The 21,329-nt window shown below is 36.5% G+C and overlaps 3 protein-coding genes across 4 annotated transcripts in view; 1 reads left to right on the plus strand and 2 right to left on the minus strand.

Moving 5' to 3' along the window:
• Positions 1 to 20,051, minus strand: part of LOC138872553 (uncharacterized) — a 30,640-nt gene extending 10,589 nt beyond the window's left edge. For both annotated transcript variants that reach the window (XR_011400956.1, XM_070150768.1), the window contains exon 1: positions 19,876 to 20,051. The gene's annotated coding sequence lies outside the window, so the exon portion shown is untranslated. The remainder of the gene's footprint in view (positions 1 to 19,875) is intronic.
• On the plus strand, positions 7,609 to 8,198 carry LOC138873439 (uncharacterized). Its single transcript, XM_070151912.1, has 2 exons — positions 7,609 to 7,636; positions 7,723 to 8,198. The coding sequence occupies exons 1-2, from the start codon at positions 7,609 to 7,611 to the stop codon at positions 8,196 to 8,198; spliced, it is 504 nt and encodes a 167-aa protein (XP_070008013.1).
• On the minus strand, positions 11,840 to 14,999 carry LOC138872552 (uncharacterized). Its single transcript, XM_070150766.1, has 2 exons — positions 12,561 to 14,999; positions 11,840 to 12,251 (listed from the first exon to the last, which is right to left on the minus strand). The coding sequence occupies exons 1-2, from the start codon at positions 13,441 to 13,443 to the stop codon at positions 12,223 to 12,225; spliced, it is 912 nt and encodes a 303-aa protein (XP_070006867.1). The 5' UTR covers positions 13,444 to 14,999; the 3' UTR covers positions 11,840 to 12,222.
• Positions 20,052 to 21,329: the final 1,278 nt, after the last annotated feature.

Raw genomic sequence — 21,329 nt, forward strand, 5'->3', positions numbered from 1 at the left:
GTCAATTCTGGAAACGCCAGAAAATATTATAAACCCTCAGTTCATGACCCAATAGCGAGTCATGTAAGTTCCTTGAGAGCAGGTAACATCGCAGTTGCTGCTCAGTCTGTAAGATAGAATCCTCTAGATAAGATCCTATTGATCTATTTCATGTCTTCATCCGCTCACTGCTTAAACATGCCATGTCTTGATCTCCCTTTTCAACATTTTTATTTTTCTTTCTTTCTTTCTTCTTTTTCCTTTGTGTGTGTGCGTGTGCGTGTGCGTGTGTGTGTTTGGTGGGGGGGGGGGAGGCGAGGAGCACAAGAAAGAGCAAGTTCAGATTGAGCACTGATGCTATGTCAGAGAAAAATAGCTTGAGACGAAAAGAGAGGAGCAAAACGGGTGAAAAGATTTTTCCCTTGTAAAGGAAGGTGGAAAGTGGCAGAATTTAAATGATAGGTTAATATAAGTAAAACCTTGCAACTTAGGCTTCATAAGTAAAACACTTAATCCAGGTAGCTGGCTTTCAGATAAGTTTCCTTCTCTTACCTGCAAACCTGTTTTCATCTTTTCACCTCCATTGGCTATACCGTGTGATGTTACAACTATGTGCAGCATAAATGGTACAGCACAAACCTTAGCTAAAAGGCACATTCATAATACCAAAATGTTAGCTTTTGATCGTCAAAACCTATTCCTCTAACTAGGATACTTATCAGCATCAACAACAAGATTCATACCCTTCCTATCCCATGTTTATTGTCTTACTTCGACTAGAACAGGTAAATGTTGAAGAAAAATACATCCAAAAATAGAGAAAATGATTTTCAAATTATTTTTACAAGAATATATTTGAAGTAAAGTAATAGATGGAGTAATAAATAATGAACCCAAAAGGTTTCCATGTCGAGTTTTGGAACAAGAGTTTCTCAAAATGTAACTCCTGAATAAAACTTTTATAATTTCGAACAAAGTAATTAGAAGATTGAAGTTTCCTATTTGATTATGATGAATTAATACTTGTGAGCTTCTCATTCCAGAAAGGAAGGCCCCATATATGATCTAAGAATCTTCTCGACTATGATTATCCAGCTAAGTTGCTCGGACACGGGTGCGGGTGTCCAACACCGATGCCGATCTAGAGGTTGGATCATTTGAGATGTAAATTCTAAGATTCGAGGATGCGGATCCTAGTAGGTTACAGGTGCAGGGATCCGGCTAAAAATAATTCAAAAAATAAAAAATGAAAAAATCTCTAAATTATAAGAAAATTGTGGAATACTTAGCTATAGCTTATGAAGTGTGGATATTTTTTCACGTTGTAGGCATGATTTATTGATTTTGGCCTTTTCGGATTCTCCTACAAGTTAACTTTTTTATTGTTATCTTTCGTTTACAATTAAATATTAATTTTCATAATTTGGATTGTTCTCTAATTATCATTATAAAATCAGACAGTGTGTGTCAAGCTCACTACAAAGGGTACAATATTATTAAATATTAATAATATCCAAATAAAGTCAAAGGTCTTGCACTTTCCCAAATTGTCGAACGCTGTGTCTTCCCCAATCTCAATTGACACTTTTTGCTGCTCTTTCTGCTCGATCAAGAGGAGAAGCAGAAAGTAAGGGATTGATTTTCTAGATAAGGTATGCTATTTTCTTCAAATTTACTCTAGTTTTGGTTCTGATTTCAGGAATCAAATTGTATCTCGTTTGACCAGATCCGATACGGATCCCATACCCACACTAGTATCGTGTCGACATGGGCGTGGCACCTAAATTGTCGTGTCGGAGAAACTCACTTATCTAGTAGTAATATAGTAATATACTCCCCCAGTCCCAATTTATGTTGCACCATTCGGATTTCGAGAGTTAAACGAGTTTTTCTTTGGCCGTGATATTTCATATACCTTTTAAATATTTTAAATTGTTAATTATTGTGACTTATAATACTTTCTACATAGTTTCCAAACATGTAAATTTTATTGCATAAAACTGAACGATCTATGTTCAAATTCATGGTCAAAATTAAGAAGTATGACTTCCGAAATCCGAACGATGTCACATAAATTGGGATAGAGGGAGTAATTGATATTAGACACTAGTAGAAGATGTTCATAGTTTAAGACAAAAGCTACACACAGGCATTTGTACCATGTAATAGAAGAACTTTCTAATTTATATTTTAAATTTTAGTGTCGGGTTCCATAATTCATATGGAAATAGTGCCTTTTATAATTACAATACTTCCTAATATTGGAATTCTTTACATAGCCAAGTGGAAATATTTCCCTTCTACATGAGATCATATGCAAACCTTCTATATATATTCAACACATCCCTTAAGAAGGATTCTTTGTACACCTTTTCTATGAAAATTGAATAAATGTATCAAAGTATTAACATAGAGATAATATTGATCTTACCGTAAATTTATTCTATTTAATCATGCATATAAAGGCCTGAGATGAATTTAAATGGAGAAACACAGTCAGTGATGATTCATATAACTAACCCCTAGTTATTTGGGACTAAGGCTTAGTTGTTGTTATTGTTGTTATTGTTGTTTAATCATGTATCCAAACATAATAAACTTACAAGATACTCAAAGCACATACATTTATAAATAACTTTCTGTAATAAAATCAAAAAATACACCTACCTAATAGTTTGGGATAATAATATTAGTATCCTCAACAGGAAGTATTCCAGTTGAAGCTTTATGATCAGACTTGGTCACCAAAAGAAATTAGCGGTTTAGATTTTCACGACTAACCATGTTTACAAAAGCAATGATTGATGAAAGCGACAAATATTTTCTCTTTGAACTGCAATTTCTATCCCTTTGATTTCACTATTTGTATGTATTGTTTTGACAATTCATTGATTACGCTTTATTAGCCAAGTATTAACCACGTTAGTTACAAGTTTTTGTATGATCACAATTATCTCAATTAAAGACCATCTCTATAATGGTAGTCGCACTTGTTCAACTTGATTGAGATAATAGATGTCCCATAATCAATAAAGAATTCCGTCAGAGTACTTCAAAGTTCAGAGCAATTAAGCATAACAGCACCTGCTAGTCTCTTTCTAGTCCACTATGTCAATAAGGTAAACTGTAGCTGCTGCGAAGAATCATTTATTTATTCCAGTCCTTCACATTTCCGTTTGGTTCCATTTCTTTTTGTTCTCCCACTTATTCTCCAAATAGATGAACCAACATTTCCACTCCTTCGCCGTCTATCACAACCATTGCACATTTTCTTCTGTCACCTTCTCCTCTTTATCTTTTTGCTCAATTATCCATCCACCTAAAATTCAATGAAGTGGCATATGTATACACAGACACACACAGAGAGAGACGGAAAGAGAGAGTTAAGGAAAGTGTTTAAAAGACTTGAATACAACCTAGAAAATTTCAGCACGAGGATAATACTTCAACTACCACTTAGCATAAAATCCTAAGCACGTCATATGGATCTTTGTTATACTAAAAGCTATCAAACTAAAGAATAAAAAAATTTCTAGTTAAGGGAAGTGTTTAATGGGGCTTGAATATAAAGCATTTCTTTCCATTCTGATAGACTAAAAAATGGAGAGAACTCCGAAGTGACATTATCTGTTTTACAAAACAACACATCACACATGAACCAAGGACCACCTACCGTATCAATTTGATAGACTTTACACTGGAAGAATAGTCATCCCCCTTCAAATTCTCTCTAGGTCTGCTAAGTTTAGACTTCCTTTGCACTCTAGAACTTAAAGATTGTGATTTTTAACAAATATTACATGTGGATTATAGTACATACCAGAAAACTTAGGCACTAAATATGAATTAAATCATTCTGGTGATTCCATATATACATATATTTCATATCTGGTTGAAATTCACTTCACTGCTTTAATCATCTAATCATGCATTGTCACAGCAGATATATTCTCAAAAAGCCACATGTAACAAACATTGGGTGTTCAGTTAAGAGATCGAAAGGGCGACCACGCCTCTCTACAGTGTACACTTCAATCAGAAGAGACCTAGAGGGCGACCATGCGTCTCTACAGCTCAAGGGACGCTTCAATCGGTTAAGATGCCTAGAGGGTGACCACGAGGCTCTACAGCTCAGGTACATATCAATGTATTCTTATTTTCATTTAAACAGTTACATTTCCACAAAGCTCCACAATTTTGGATTCGAACAATTACATCTATTTGAAGTGATGAAGTTTTTAGTACATGTTGGCATATCACGAGCATCAGAATTTTGCAATTTGCATACATGGTAAAGTGCCAATAAAGTTTATCTATTAACCAATTGTAGTCCTTCTGCACTTTGACAAGATTGATAGGATGGTATCTTTTGTGAAACTTTCTTCCCGCCTCCTAAAGAGCTCAACATGATCCTTTCTCCAAATTAAATTTATATACTTCGTTTCACTAGCCACACAGGATGTCAAAGTATGTTGTATTTCAAAAGAGAATCTGAGTGTAGATCTTCTTTTCTTTTTTTCTTTTTTGGGATTAACCATGGCATCCGGGCTAGCTTGTGCACCTCGACTAATTTCACGGGGTACTGCTATCTCCCACCAGCGCAGGTATCGGATAACTCTGTTGACTAAGGCTTGGACACAGAGAAAAAAATCACCTAGTGCTTTTGCCTCCGTTGGGATTTGAACCGAGGCCTCATGATTCTCAACCCACTGCATTAACCACTAGGTCACGCCCTTGGGTGCTAAAGTTTGGATCTTTTTATCTTTTCCTTTTCATAAACAATTATAGAGGTTTTCATTTACTGACACAAAGGAGTTGACTGCCCCTTTACAAAGTGAAAACGTAGCTATACTACTTCAACGGCCACAAGCAGGCTGTCCTTTGCAAAGCATTTTGAGACTAACCAAACAGCTGGAAACATCTTCATGTATAACTAGTTTTTGCTCCCTCGCAAAACAAAAAGATTTTGCATGAACCCATCACATATCTGCTATTTGCATCTCTTAATCAGTTAATCCTTAAAAACTCTATATTTTTTCCCATCCAAACTCTATGTTTTTCCCCATCCACCAACACATTCAATGATCATTTCACAAAGTTTTTCTCTAGCTCCTATGCAGTATTGTTTCCTAGCCAACAAAAGATACTTGAAACAGACGCATGATAGGAAAAACCCCAGCTGAAGAAATTATGGACCAGCACCCCATATTGATGGTTAATGTTTCAGTTTTCTCTTTGTGATGGTCAACATGCCAGTAGTGTCGTCAAATGGAATATCCATCTGAGTGGAGCTTTGAATTTGCAAACTATCTTTCCCTGTTGTTTGAGACCATCTGTGCAAGTGAAGACCTCTGCATGCACAGTTCATTGGAGGCAAGCAGTATGTATTGCATGTGAGAAACTCCTGTTGTATAGTTGTTAAAGAAGCAATTCCAAAGGCTCCTCTTAATAAGTAGAGAATAGAAATAGAGCAGAAAAAAGAAAACATATTGTTTATAAGTTCAATTTAATGTTTCATATATTTTTAAGTTGTCTTCACTCTTCCAGTGTATCAAGGAAAGAAACATCATCATCCATGTCTTTTACCTAAACACAGGCCTTTTACTTTCCTTCATGTGCACATAGCTGCTGCCAACATTCTCTCTCTCTCTCTCTCTCTCTCTCTCTGCCAACATTCTCTCTTTCTTACTTTATATGCTCCTTGCACCATAAATGTGCATGCAAGGACTCTGTCGTTTAAGAATGTGAACAGTACTTTATGAGGATGGATCTTAACTTTTTGTTCATTACTTTATGTAGGATATGTCTTAGTAGATGTTAGTAATCATGCTAAACTGTCATGGTTTGTCTACAGTGTTGCCCACATGTACTATCTCTTGTAATAGTTCCTGGTTCCAAAAAAGATTATTTTCTTATTCTTTCTTTTGATAAATCAAAGTAACTTTTAATTCTGAACCTTTAACAAAGAGGATTTTTTTTGCATAGGAAAGGAAAAAAGTAGGGAATGCTCTCGGCGCACGATAAGCCAAGGGAGGCTAGCGTGCACCATCGATGGCAAGGAGACGCAAACAAGCAGCGCCGGTGACTGCTGCTATAACTCCTGTGACCTTAAGAATGCAGAATTTCACTCCGTTAACATTTGGAAGTTGTCTACCACCTAGTTTCCAACCAATTCAAGAGGAAAAGGAGCTAAGTGAGGATGAAGAGGGGAACGGTACTCAATGGAACAGTAAAATTGCTATTACTGCAAAGGAAGCTCAAAAATCCAAAGATCAATTGCCAACCAGTCCAAAACGATTGCAATTTTCTGAAGCCGGATCTTCAAAACCATCTCCATCTCCAGATATCACAGCCAAAGCAGAGATAGGGAAGGTCATGCATGCAAAGGAGCTAAGACAACAGAACCGGAACTCACAGATGGGGATGAGGCTAGAGTATATTCCACCAAGTCATAGAGACGGTAAGATTGTCATTCAAATAGAGGAAGAAGATGTAAGCGAGCTAAAGGAACACTGGGCGATTGCTCTAATTGGGTATGTACTTAGGGATACTCCGTATGAGAAATCTATGGAGAGCTATGTTGAATCAGTCTGGGATTTTGTCAATAGACCTCAGATCCTGTATCACCAAGAAGGATATTATGTGTTTCGATTCACAACAGTGGAGGAAAGATAAGCAATCATGCAAGCTGGGCCTTACTCATATCATAACAAGCCATTTATTTTGCAGAACTGGGAGAGAGATTTCCACTTTGATCCTAAGTGTATCACTACTATCCCCTTGTGGATTCACTTACCTAGCCTATCAGCTGGGTATTGGACTGCTGATGCATTAAGCAAGGTGGCTAGTGCTGTAGGTTTACCATTGTACACTGATAAATTTACCGCAGATTTGAACAAAATTTCCTATGCCAGAGTACTTGTGAAAGTTGGCATCACAAAGCCACTAGTGGAGACTATTGAGATTCAAACTCCTACAGGTACTAGACAACAGGAAATAGTGTATGAATGGAGGCCAAAATTCTGTAATGAATGTTTACATTTTGGTCATGATAGCTTTGAATGCTGGAATTCAACTAAACAGAATGAAGATGCTGAATTCAAGGCCCCAAAAAGAAGGAATAGAGGCAGAGGGAGAAAAGTTATTCGGGAATAGAAGCCAAAAGAACAGCAGGAACAAGAGGAGGGGATTGGAGAGGAGAATGAAGTACAACCTCCACTTGACAAAGACAAGCAGACCTCAGTAGATAAACCAGACCAAAGGAGCTTGATGATAAAAGGAAGGAAAACAGTGAAAGACAGAATCCTGCAGGTGTTCAGCAGGTGATAAATGATGAGGCTAGCACTTCCAATAGATTTTCAATATTGGAAGAATGTGGTGTCCAGGGAGGGGTGAATAACTCTGATCCTATACAAAAACCACCATGATTATCAGCACTTGGAACATAAGAGGGCTGAACAAGCCCCATAAACAGAAGGAACTGAGAATCTTTCTGCAAAAGAATAAGATAGATATCCTAGGATGTCTAGAAACTAGAGTAAAAGAAAAAAAGGCAACAAATATCTTGTATAAGGTAGCTAAGGATTGAGGTTATTGTTATAACTATACTAAGGCTGAGAATGGGAGAATATGGCTGTTATGGAGAACACATTTGACAGTAAACATAATTCAAGTCCATGAGCAATTCATTCATCGTCTAGTGATGGAACCAGTGACTCGATACAAAATTATGTTGGACTGTAGTGTATGCTAGAAACAAATTGCAAGAAAGGGCTAGTCTATGGAATGATCTGCAACAGCTAGGGGGGCAGACTCAAATCCCCTGGCTCATACGTGGTGATTTCAACAATGTCCTAACCACAGATGATAGATTAGGACAACCAGTCACTATGAATGAGGTTCAGGAGTTCAAGGATTGTATAGATAATATGCAACTGACCCCATTGAGGACTAAGGGATGTTTCTTTACTTGGTGTAATAAGCAAAGTGCAAATGATAGAGTATACAGTAAGATTGATTGGGCTTTTGGCAATTTTGAATGGACTAAAGATTATGGGCATGTGGAAGCTGATTGCTTAGAACCTAGAGTGTCAGATCACTCACCAATCTTGGTCCAAATATGGAGAAGGAATACTATATATCCCAAGCCATTCAAGTTGTACATGGTAACAATGGAACACAAGGAGTTTAAGCCTACTGTAGAAAGAATTTGGAAGTAGAAGATGGAAAATGATCCTATGTCTGGTATCTGGTTGAAGTTACAAAAGTTGAAAGATGAGACTAGAGGGTTGAACAAGGAGATGGCAAGTTATGAACAGAGATTGATCCAGATTAGACAGAAACTGGAGTGTACACAGGCCAATTTGATACTTGATCCTTTCAACCAAGTATGGATGGATCAGGAAAAGCAAACACTACGGGATCTAGAGAAATGGAGCATCATAGAGGAGAAAATACTAAGACAGAAGGCTAGAGTTAATTGGATTGATCATGGGGATTCAAACTCCAAGTACTTCTATGCACAACTGAAGATCAGAGCAAGCAAGAACACAATTACCTCTGTATATAATGAATTGGGAGTTAAGATCACTGACCCTAAAGCTGTAGAAAAAGAATTCACTAGCTTTTTCAAACAGCTTATGGGAAAAGCCACAGGTCTAAAGTCATGTCCTAATACCAAATTCATCAAAGAAGGAGAGTGCCTCTCAATGCAACAACAACAAGACCTAATTCAGGATATCACATATGCAGAAATAGATGAAGCAGTGAAGGACATGCCAAATGATAAAGCCCATGGAGTCGATGGATTCCCAATAGAATTCTTCACAAAGCATTGGCAGGAAGTGAGACAAGATATATATGATGATGTGCTATTCTTTTTCCAAACAGGCAAGATGAAGCAGGCATGGAACTGTACAGCCATAACTTTGATCCCTAAAGTTCCAGCTCCTACAACAGTGAAGGACTATAGGCCTATTGCTTGTTGCACCACTGTATACAAAATCATTGCTAAGATACTGACTAAAAGAATCAAAAAGGTGATTGAGCTTATAATTGGGAAAGCACCGTCTGCTTTTATAGAAGGGAGGAGTATTGTTGATAATATCCTATTCAGTCATGAACTCTTCAATGGCTATAATAGGTGTTAGAAACCAAAGAAGTTCTATATTTCATATCTAGAAGAGAAGATTACAAGGCCTATTTATAATACTAATTCACCTAATCTATTAGTTGTCATACACCTAATTACACCTACTATACAACTCATATACATGTGCTAGCTATGATGTAGTACATGTGTATACATGTGCTACACAACTTGTATTACACCTACTATACAACTCATATACATATGCTAGCTATGATGTAGTACATGTGTATACATGTGCTAGACAACTTGTATGTCAACACTCCCCTCAAGTTGGAGCATATATATTGATCATGCCCAACTTGTTACAGATATATTCAACTCGAGCTCCATTCAAAGCTTTTGTGAAAATGTCTCTCAATTGATCTCCAGTTCTAACATGACCTGTAGAGATGAGCTTTTGTTGAATCTTTTCACGAACAAAGTGACAATCTATTTCAATGTGCTTAGTCCTTTCGTGAAATACAGGATTAGAGGAGATATGAAGAGCAGCTTGATTATCACACCACAACTTTGCTGGCAATGTAGTTTGGAAGCCAACTTCACTTAATAGTTGATGTACCCATACAACCTCACACACAGATTGTTCCATAGCTCTATATTCTGCTTCCGCACTAGATCGAGATACGACATTTTGTTTCTTACTCTTCCACGAAATCAAGTTTCCACCAACAAAAACGCAATATCCTGTCGTGGATCTCCTATCGGCTTTTGACCCTGCCCAATCTGCATCTGTGAAACACTCAATGTTAGTGTGTTCATTATTCTTATATACTAGACCCCGTCCTGGAAATCCCTTTAGATAACAAAGAATCTGCTCCAGAGCCGCCCAATGCCTGATTGTTGGGGAAGACATAAACTGACTCACAATGCTGACAGAGTATGCGATATCGGGACGAGTTACTGTAAGATAGTTCAGTTTCCCAACCAATCTCCTATATTTCTCTGGATCTTCGAATAACTCACCGTCTTCTTTCACGAGTTGTGTGTTAGGAACCATTGGCATGCTGCATGGTTTAGATCCCAACTTTCCAGTTTCAGCTAACAAGTCAAGAGTATATTTCCTTTGGGACAAGAAGATGCCTTTCTTGCTCCGTGTAACTTCAACTCCCAAAAAATACTTTAGTTGCCCTAAATCTTTCGTCTGAAATTGAGTGTGAAGGAAAGACTTTAGAGTTGAAATTCCTGTAATATCACTTCCAGTAATAACGATGTCATCAACATATACTACCAATAAAAGAATACCATCATCAGACTTTTTATAAAACACCGTATGATCGCAATTGCTTTTCTTCATCCCATATTCTAGAACAGCCTCACTAAATCTGCCAAACCAAGCACGGGGACTCTGTTTCAGCCCATAAAGAGATTTTCGAAGACGACATACCTTTCCACACTCCCCCTGAGAAACAAATTCAGGTGGTTGCTCCATATATACTTCTTCCTGAAGATCTCCATGTAGAAAAGCATTCTTTATATCAAGTTGATGCAGAGGCCAATCATAAGTAGCTGCCATGGAAATGAATAATCGAACAGAAGCTAACTTGGCGACTGGGGAAAAAGTATCCAAATAGTCGACTCCATAGGTCTGTGCATACCCTTTTGCAACAAGGCGTGCCTTAAGGCGAGCTACTGTCCCATCGGAGTTAAACTTAACAGCAAATACCCACTTGCACCCAATAGCCTTTTTGTTAGTGGGCAGATCGGCCAACTCCCAAGTATCATTCTCATCTAAAGCCATCATCTCTTCTATCATTGCATCATGCCAACCTGGGTGGGACAATGCTTCACGAACAGTTTTAGGTATCCTAGCAGAATCTAATGATGCAATAAACGAGCTAGAAGAAGTAGACAAATGGTCATAAGACACAAAAGAAGAAATAGGATAAGTACATTGTCGTGTACCTTTGCGAATGGCAATAGGAAGATCCAAACTAGGATCTGAAACACAGGAGGTTGGATCTACCGACGAAGCAGAAGTAGGTAAAGGATCGGGTTCTGAGGTTTGTTGTCGCCTGGTATACACACGAAGAACAGGTGGCTGCTCGGATGGTCGATCGAGGGAAACGGGTGACTGAGGAAGAGGTGTTGGAGAACTAACTGGATGTGTGACAGTGTAGACCAAAGTATCATCTTCTTCCTCAGGACTGTTATAAACATATGAAGAAAAGAACGGATAATTTTCATGGAATGTGACATCGGCAGACACTAAGTACCTTTTGAGATCTGGAGAATAACACCGATAACCTTTCTGAAGACGTGAGTACCCTAAGAACACACACTTAAGGGCCTTTGGATCTAATTTAGTTACCTGTGGACGAACATCACGAACAAAACAAGTACAACCAAATATTTTGGGTTCAATAGGAAATAATGGCTTGGAGGAAAAAAGAATGTTGTAAGGAATATTACCATGAAGTACAAAAGATAGCATACGATTTACTAAAAAACTAGCTGTAGAGACGGCATCAGCCCAAAAACATTTTGGCACTTTCATTTGAAAGAGGAGTGCTCGGCCTACTTCAAGAAGATGTCTATTTTTTCGTTCCGCAACCCCATTTTGAGAAGGGGTGTCAACACAAGAAGATTGATGTAGAATACCATTTGTAGCCATATAATCTTTAAACAAATCCGAAAAATATTCTTTTGCATTGTCACTCCTTAAATTACGAACGGAAACATTAAAATGAGTTTTTATTTCAGCACAAAAAATTGAAAACAACTCCGAACGATTTTTCATTAAATATAACCAAGTAACACGAGAATGATCATCCACAAAGGTAACAAAATATCTAAAACCAGTTTTAGAGATAATAGGACATGGACCCCAAACATCGGTGTGAACTAACTCAAAAGGTAAGTCGACCCGTTTATTGACTCTAGAAACTTTAGGAAGGCGATGGTGTTTAGCAAACTGACATGACTCACAATCTAAAGAGGAAATACTCTGAAACTGAGGATATAACTTCTTCAAACTAGACAAGGATGGATGACCCAATCGACAGTGTATATCAAAGGGAGACAACACAGTTGAACAAGAAATGGATTTCGGCACCTGTGATTCAAGAACATAGAGACCCCCAGACTCAGAACCTTTACCAATAATCTGCTTCGTCGTAAGATCCTGAAAAAGACAATAATTGGGAAAAAATGAGACAACAATTTAGAGTACGAGTAAGTTTACTGACAGATATTAGATTGAAAGAAAAATCAGGCAAATTTAAGACGAAACTAAGGGAAAGAGAAGATGTTGGGTTAACAGTGCCAGACCCTAAAACATATGAGGTAGACCCATCGGCTAAAGTAACTGTGGAACATTGGGTATGTGACTGAAAAGTGGAAAAGAGTTTAGAGTTACCTGTCATATGATCTGTGGCACCAGAATCAATGACCCATTTGGATGACGAAGAGAGGAGACACTTAGTGGTTTTACCTGACTCGGGGATAGTATTGATAGGAGGAGATGATGACTGAGATGGTGAAATAGTCTCGGAAGTGGCGATGTTGGCATACTGAGATCTTTTGTTCTTATTCTGAAGCTTCACACAATAACGTATGGTATGACCGAGCTCATGACAATAAAAACATTCAACTTCCCCTTGCTTTAGGTCTCGACTATCGCTACTCCGATTGCGATTACTATGACTCCTATTCTTTTGGACGCGGCTAAGCAGAGCACCACTATCGATTGTGGCTGTCGGACCTGGATGAGACTTTTCAGTACGCAACACTCTTGTAAAGGCCTCTTTCAAGGAAGAGATAGCAGTCCCAGATAAAATCTGCAATTTGGCCCCTTCAAATTCGGGAGAAAGACCAGAAAGGAAACTCATGACCGCCAGTTGTTCACGCTGAGCCTGTTGTACCTTCACATCTAGACTAAACGGCAATATAACATTAAGCTCATCATACACCTTCTTAAACTCTGAGAAGTAAGTGGTGAGAGAGCGATCTTGCATGGATGGATGGTAAAATGCCTGGCACACATCATACATGCGAGACAAGTTTCCTTTGCCAGAGTACAAAAAATCTAAATAATCCATTAGATCCTTCACATAATCACAATGAGAAACTAGATCATTTACCTCACTGTGCATCGAATTCTTGATTTGGAGAAACAATTTTGCATCCTCCTTTAACCAGACTGATTTAGTCTCATCCTTGGGTGGATCATCAACCAAGTGGTTCTCTTTGTCGATGCTCCGCAAATAGAGACGGATCGTCTTACTCCAATCCATGTAATTGGAACCCATGAACTTATTCTCCGTAATTTTGGACATAACCGGAATGACATCAACGGTAGGTTTCGTTTCAGTCATCTTGCACCCGAATAATAGCAGAATCAAATAGTCAAGAACAGTGCAGTGAAATTTGAACAGTGCAGTGAACAGCGAACAGTGATATTTTGAACAGTACAATGAACAGTGAATAGTAATATTTGAACAGTGAACAGTGCCGGAACAGTGATCTTGGAAAATGAAAGTTGTCAGGAAAAAAAATTCTGACAGTACCACTTTGGTCGGAATAGTGAGTAGAAAAATCTGTAAAGAAGCGGCCGGGGCAAAAAATGGCCGAAAATAGTGAAATAGAATCAAAGCAGCGAAAGACTGTTCTGAACAAAAATAATTCGAACGGGAAAAAAAAAATTCCCAACAACAAACTGATGAAAAAACGTCAATGCTCTGATACCATGTTAAAAACCAAAGAAGTTCTATATTTCATATCTAGAAGAGAAGATTACAAGGCCTATTTATAATACTAATTCACCTAATCTATTAGTTGTCATACACCTAATTACACCTACTATACAACTCATATACATGTGCTAGCTATGATGTAGTACATGTGTATACATGTGCTACACAACTTGTATTACACCTACTATACAACTCATATACATGTGCTAGCTATGATGTAGTACATGTGTATACATGTGCTAGACAACTTGTATGTCAACACATTCCATTAATAGATGAAGCAGTGAAGGACATGCCAAATGATAAAGCCCATGGAGTCGATGGATTCCCAATAGAATTCTTCACAAAGCATTGGCAGGAAGTGAGACAAGATATATATGATGATGTGCTATTCTTTTTCCAAACAGGCAAGATGAAGCAGGCATGGAACTGTACAGCCATAACTTTGATCCCTAAAGTTCCAGCTCCTACAACAGTGAAGGACTATAGGCCTATTGCTTGTTGCACCACTGTATACAAAATCATTGCTAAGATACTGACTAAAAGAATCAAAAAGGTGATTGAGCTTATAATTGGGAAAGCACAGTCTACTTTTATAGAAGGGAGGAGTATTGTTGATAATATCCTATTCAGACATGAACTCTTCAATGGCTATAATAGGAAAGTCTTGTCTCCAAGATGTGTTCTCAAGGTAGACTTAAGGAAAGCTTATGATTCACTGGATTGGCAATTTATTAGGTACATGCTTACTGATCTTGGCTTCCCTCAGAAATTCATCCTATGGATAATGGAATGTGTGACAACATAATCCTACTCGTTGGTTCTAAATGGGGGACTGGCCAAACATTTCCCAGCTAAGAGAGGAATAAGGCAAAGAGATCCAATGTCTCCTTATCTCTTTGTGATTGCTATGGAATATTTACAAAGGGAGATGAACCAACTGGCCATACAAAAGGAGTTCAAATACTATCCTAAATGCAAGAAGCTGGGAGCAACACACATATGTTTTGCTGACGATTTGTTAATGTTTTACAGGGGTGATATAAATTCAGTTACTAAATTACAGGAAACTTTTAATAGATTCTCAGTTGCATCAGGGCTGCAAGCAAATGCAGAAAAGAGTTCCATATATATTACTGGTATAGCACAACACATAAAGGAGCAATTGATAGAGCTTACTGGATATACAGAGGGCTCTTTATCATTTAAGTACCTGGGGGTTCCATTGTCGCCAAGAAAGCTGAATATTCACCAATGTCTATCACTGGTAAAAAAGATAACTGAAAGAGTAAGATGCTGGTCAGCCAGGTTGCTTTCATATTCTGGGAGAATTCAACTCATCAAATCTGTGCTGTTTGGAATACAAACATATTGGGCTCAAATTTTTTTGTTGCCAAAAAAGATCATGAAGATGATAAAAATCATATGTAGGACCTTTTTGTGGACTGGCTCAACAGAATGCTCAAGAAAAGCTTTGATTGCATGGGATAAGTTATGTCAGCCTAAAGCTACAGGAGGTTTGAATGTTATAAACATGAAGATATGGAATAAAGCAGCACTACTGAAACATCTCCGGGCATTGGCTATGAAGAAAGATACATTGTGGATCAAATGGGCTCACAATTATTATATAAAGAACAAAGACATTGCAGAAATGGACACACCCAAAGCAGCAGCATGGGTGATCAGGAAGATCATTGAGGCAAGTGAGGATGTGAAGCAGATGAGGTCGGGACAGAATAGCCTTATATCTACATTGGAGACCTTAGTAAAGCAAGGCAAGTTCCAAATCCATAGAGCTTATGTTCAAATGCATCCTCAATTTCCAAAAGTTATGTGGAAAAGCATTCATTTACATACACATATTCATCCTAGATTCAAATTTCACCTATGGCTGGCTATTCATCAAAGGCTAGCAACAGTAGATAGACTCATGAAATTTGGAATTCAAGCTCCATTAGAATGTGTGTTCTGTGCAACCAACATGGAAGCTTTTGAGCATCTATACTTTGGCTGTCCAAAAACTCACAAACTATGGGACAGAGTATTGAAATGGCTTGGCATCACAAGACAGATAGGAAGCTGGCAAGATGAGCTGAATTGGATGAGCAGATTGGCAAGTAGGAAGAACTGTAAAGCAGAAATGACTACAGCAACTTTCGCGATGGTAGTTTACTGTATTTGGCGCGAAAGGAACTCGATTAGATTCAACAAAGGCAGATATAACATGGATGAAGTATGCAAGGAAATTGCTATGCATATACACATACAAGGGAGAAAGAAGACCAAATGGCAAAAGGAATTGGAGAGCTTAAACAATTTTCCTTAGGCGAGATATAGTCACTATGAAGTAGTGTAGATCAGTGTTATGTATGTAAATAGTTAATAGGAGATTAATGGTCAGCATTAATCTGGATATGTAATGACAGTTTTTTGATGAAATAAAATGTTAGTTTTATCAAAAAAAAAAAAAAGTAACTTTTACTTGTTCCAAAAAGATTATATTGCCTTCACTTTTCTTCTGTCCTAAGCTTTCTAGTTTCTATTTTAAACCATTTTCATAAATATATCATATTTTGAATATTATACTCTTCGAAAGTTATATGGTATCTGTAAAATGTTGACATCTCTGTTGCACCCACATCAAAACAATTCTCCTTGTACCCAAAAATAAAAGAAAATTAAGAAGAGTAGTAACTTTTAACTCTACGCTTAGATCCCCTTGTCTGAGGGTTTTGTTGAGGAAACAAGTAGATTTTATTGGTTCGGACCGATACAGTCCTGGTGGATCGGGGAGGCTAAGGAAATTTGAAGTTACAAGCAACGAGAAAAATAAATGCAATAGCTAAATGGTGACGGGCAATATCAGTCACCCATAAACTTTGCATTTGTGGATGGAATCCCCCCGTATCATTTCCAAAATTTTGCCTAGACAGATATGCCTTATTTACAAGATGGAAGATCCGCTGATATGGTCTTATGAACTGAGCACTTCTGGGTTTAGAAGAGAAGAAGGTAAACAATGACAAAGAGTTGATTGTTAGTAAACTTGGAGTTTTGGTGGCTGGATTAATATCCAAGTGTAACGGCAATTCCTATGGATGTTATTTGTAGGTAGTATTAGAAAAGGATGCAGTTAAGACCTGGTCTTTTTTTTCAGAAAATCACTTGCATGGGATTTGGTTAAGACCTACTTACAACATTAGGTTCTCTTTTCCATAAGCAAAGTAATTTTCTTAATAAAACTACACCAGATAGTGCAGGTAAGACTACAGCGGAGGACTAGTCTGACTCCTTCTATGACTGCAAGGAATCAATAATCAAGAATGCCATCTATCATGTTTACGCTTTACAGGACTCAACTTATACCAAAAATGAAGATTTTGAAGACATTTCTACTTTTATCACAAGCTATAGTACCCCCTACTCCATCAAAACATCTATGGTTCCTGAAACACAAAGGGGAATTGTTCTCAAACCTAGTCTTTGGCCTTGTCAGCTGCATAATGTTTCTCTCAAGCTTCCAGGCATACGCATATCCGCCAGATCTGATTGTCGTGTAGGAAAAAGTGATTCACAGTCTCTATTGAAGATTTACAAAATAACACCTGTTATATAACCTGAATCCTCTTCTCAGCAGATTATCCTGTGTTAAGCATGCATAATGTAAACCAGTTCATCCAAAATATACCACATTGGTGGAGCTTTTGTTCTCCATAACATTTTCCAAGTCCACTGTACTTCATTCCGTAGAATTCAGATTTGACAGCTGCTCCAAGCATGAATTCACTGAAAACTTCCCACCTGCCTTAGCTGTCCAGAACAATGAATCAACCACATCATCTTGAATCAACACAGGTTTCAGTTTCTCAAACAATAGATTGACCCTTTCAACTTCCCAATCATAAAAAATATCCTCCTGAACTATATATACCATCCTCGTGGACTATATATTACAAATACCTCCTTTGTGCTGAGAATCAGCAATAAAGTACCTTCCTCTTCTTTTCCTTTGTCTATTTTATCATTTCAATTACTGAAATTCTCTCTGTCATAGTTCTGCCCCAACTTACAGCGATTAACACTTCATGGTAATTGAGGTCTACTGACTAAAATCACCCTTCACCGGGTGAAAGTCGTTGGAGCAAATAAGTACTATATGTGATATTGGGCATGGAGATGTAAGAAAATATAGAATCAATTTATCAACTACATGTCAATCCCACAGTTGGAATCGGTTTAGACGAATCCTCTATATCCATTCTGCTCAATTCAGTTCCGCAAGGATTCATCATAAACTAATTTTATTACTTGCCGTCAATCTATCACAACCACCTTTTTTATCCAGGATAGGGAGTAGGAACAGGCTATGCTTTGCAAGCTCATATAGACGGAATTTCCAGAAAAAGAAGTTTAAAATAAAAAAAATAAAAAGGTAACTTTCTTTCACTCAGTTCAAACTAACAAATACACTATAGTGACTCTGCATCTGAACTGGCACAGAACAATATGATCTTTATCAAACTCAAGGGAATACAAAAAGAAGTTTTAATTCCTTAATTGTCATTAAAAAGAAAAGCTTATATACATTCATTGATTTTAAAATACTTATCTTAAACACTTAAATTGACACCTGTCACCAATCCGACCCTTTTGGGTACGCATAGAATATGATCATAGCCACACCCATAACCTTTGACTTAAACCATATATATTGTTAAACAATTTGGGGGGGGGGGAAACAAAAACTAACAGCTTGTTTGGATGGTTGTTCCCCATTGTATCGTATTATACTGTTATCACAAAACAATGTTTGTTTTGATTGTTTCATTAAAATTGGTTGTATTGTATTGTTAAATCTATTGTTCCGGAACAGTGAAAAGTCCCCTTTTTTGAAATAACCAATTTGGTGTGGTGGGATTGTTTCCTTTTTTTTTCAATTATGGCCTTACTTATTACTCCACAATTCTATTTTACCCTTTACCTTTTTTGCTATTTTAACTCCAAATCTCCAACCTATAATCTGCTTTATTTTTTTCCAGAACTTCTGCCGCCTTCTGTTTTATTTTTTCTCCTAATTTGCTTTTAACTCAATTCTAATTAGTTGTGCTCCTTTGTTTTGCCTTTTTCTGTCTCGCTACTTTGTTCTACTTTCTTAAGGTGTTTTGCCTTCTTCTGTTTTGTTTTTTAAATTATTTTTATGCATAATTTTTGATAAATTTAATATTTAAACAATTGAGGGTATTTTACTAAACTTATCAGTTACAATACAGTACGATACAATCAAACCAAACAGCAAAATATTTTTTAACAAGAACAAACAATACAATATATCCAAACATTGTATTCATAAAACGATACGATACAATACAATACATTACAAAACGATGCAGAAGAATGATCCAAACATAGTGTAAGTTCACGCCAAACCCCACAAATTAGTAGTCCATGTGGAAATATTTTAAAGGCTTTGGACAAGTGTCTAAGCCATTCTAGAAGGCTATGCTAAGTGGCAAACTTGATCAGCCACTTTCTTGCCATGCACAACAAATTTACATGCAATTACAATTATAAATAGCCATCATTTGGCTGCACAATTCATCCACCATCAGAAGTGCTTTTCTACTTGGCCCTTCTTCTCTTTCTCTCTTAGCTTCCCTTATTTCCATTTCTTTGTCCTATTCTCTTTTCAATATTGTTGGATTATTGTTATATAAATATTTTGATGATTCTCTAAATAAAATAGAGGTAAGCTTGTTTAATCGTGGAGAAACATTTCACATTGCTGAAATAGTTTATTAGGACAATGCCCAGTATGACTCAAGTTAATTCCTGTATCTACCTACAAAGAATATTGAAACAGTGTTATTGAAATTCTTGCTCTCAATTACTACACTCCAAATCATACTCTATCTTTTTAATTAGTTGGTAAAACGACAACGTATTATACCGAAAATGCAGACAAGAAGCGAACCGTCGATGGACCCATAATAATAATAATACTTGCTTGAAATTTGTGTATGTAGTATAATATATATGAGAGGAAAGCAGTACCTGTGAGCTCTTCAATCTTCTACAGGATATAACTCAATGAAGAAAAACTCTGGGCATAATAAGCTAATTTGAATTCTTCCTTGGCTAATTGCCTTTTTCCTTATCTTTTCAGTCGTATTATTATGCGTTAGCTAACAATTAGTAGCACCTAATAATGGCGCATCTCCACTTGGGGGGTGGATGGCGCATCTTGTTACCTCTGCCCCTCGTTATATATTGGTCTATTTATACCCCTATCATCGTACTATTGGGTTATTTATAGTCCTACTGTCATACTTTGAAACAAAAATAACTCTATTTTAGATGGAGTGCCACGTGGCAACACCAGATTAAAACGACTCATTTCTTTTTTTTACCCGACCCATTTTTAAAAAAACCACAACTCGACCCCTATTTTCATTTTTTCCATTTTTTTTTAATTTCAGTTTTTAAAAAATGAAAATATTTTGTTAAAAACAAAAAATATTTTTTCCTGTTTTTACAAATTCGTTTTTCCAGTTTTTACAAAACAAAATTCTTTTAAAAACTGGAAAAATGAAAGAAAATATTTTGTTGAAAATAATTTTTTCAGTTTTTAAAAAACGAAAATATTTTTTTCTGTTTTTACAAAAAAAAAATTCAATTTATACAAATTTGTTTTTTCAGTTTTTACAAAAAGAAAATCTTTAAAAAAACTGGAAAAAAAACATTTTTCAAAAATGAAAATATTTTGTTGGAAATATTTTTTTCAGTTTATACAAAACGGAAATATTTTGTTAAAAACTGGAAAAAAATTCAATTTTTACAATTTTTTTAGTTTTTACAGTTTTTGCAAAAAAAAAATTGTTAAAAAAACGATTTTTTCAGCTTTTACAATTTGTTTTGCAAAATTTTTTTAGTATCTACTCAGTTTAAAAAAACGAAAATATTTTGCAATTTTTTTAAGTTTTACAAAAAGAAAATTCTTTAAAAAAAACTGAAAAATGAAAATATGGTTCGGTTGTGGGTTTTTTGTAAAACGGATTGGGTAAAAAAAAGAAATGGGTCATTTTAATCTGGTGCTCCATCCAAAATAGGGGTATTTTTGTTCAAAGTATGACGGTAGGGGTATGGATAGCCCAATAGTATAACGAAAGGTACAGGTAAACAATATTTGGAAGTAGAAGGATATATTTGGCCCTTTGCCGAAAAGTTATTGACAAATAAAAAAGGAAATAGTAAATTGATCCATGTTTTCTCCACAAAAATAAATTTTAATTTCTTTTGGAATATTATGAGAAAAATTTGCTAAAACATTAATCAAAAGGATACGCATGTTTGGTTGGTTATATAGAAAATTAGTATTCTAAAAGCAAAAGGCTACTCTTGATATTTTAATTTCGTTCTTAAACATGATTGAAACTTCCGGTTATTAGAAATGAGTGAGTTTAACTTTAAAAAAATAAAATAAAATGTACAAAAATAATATACTACAG

This window comes from Nicotiana sylvestris, chromosome 7, assembly GCF_000393655.2.
Source record: "Nicotiana sylvestris chromosome 7, ASM39365v2, whole genome shotgun sequence".
NCBI classification, from domain to species: Eukaryota; Viridiplantae; Streptophyta; class Magnoliopsida; order Solanales; family Solanaceae; genus Nicotiana; species Nicotiana sylvestris.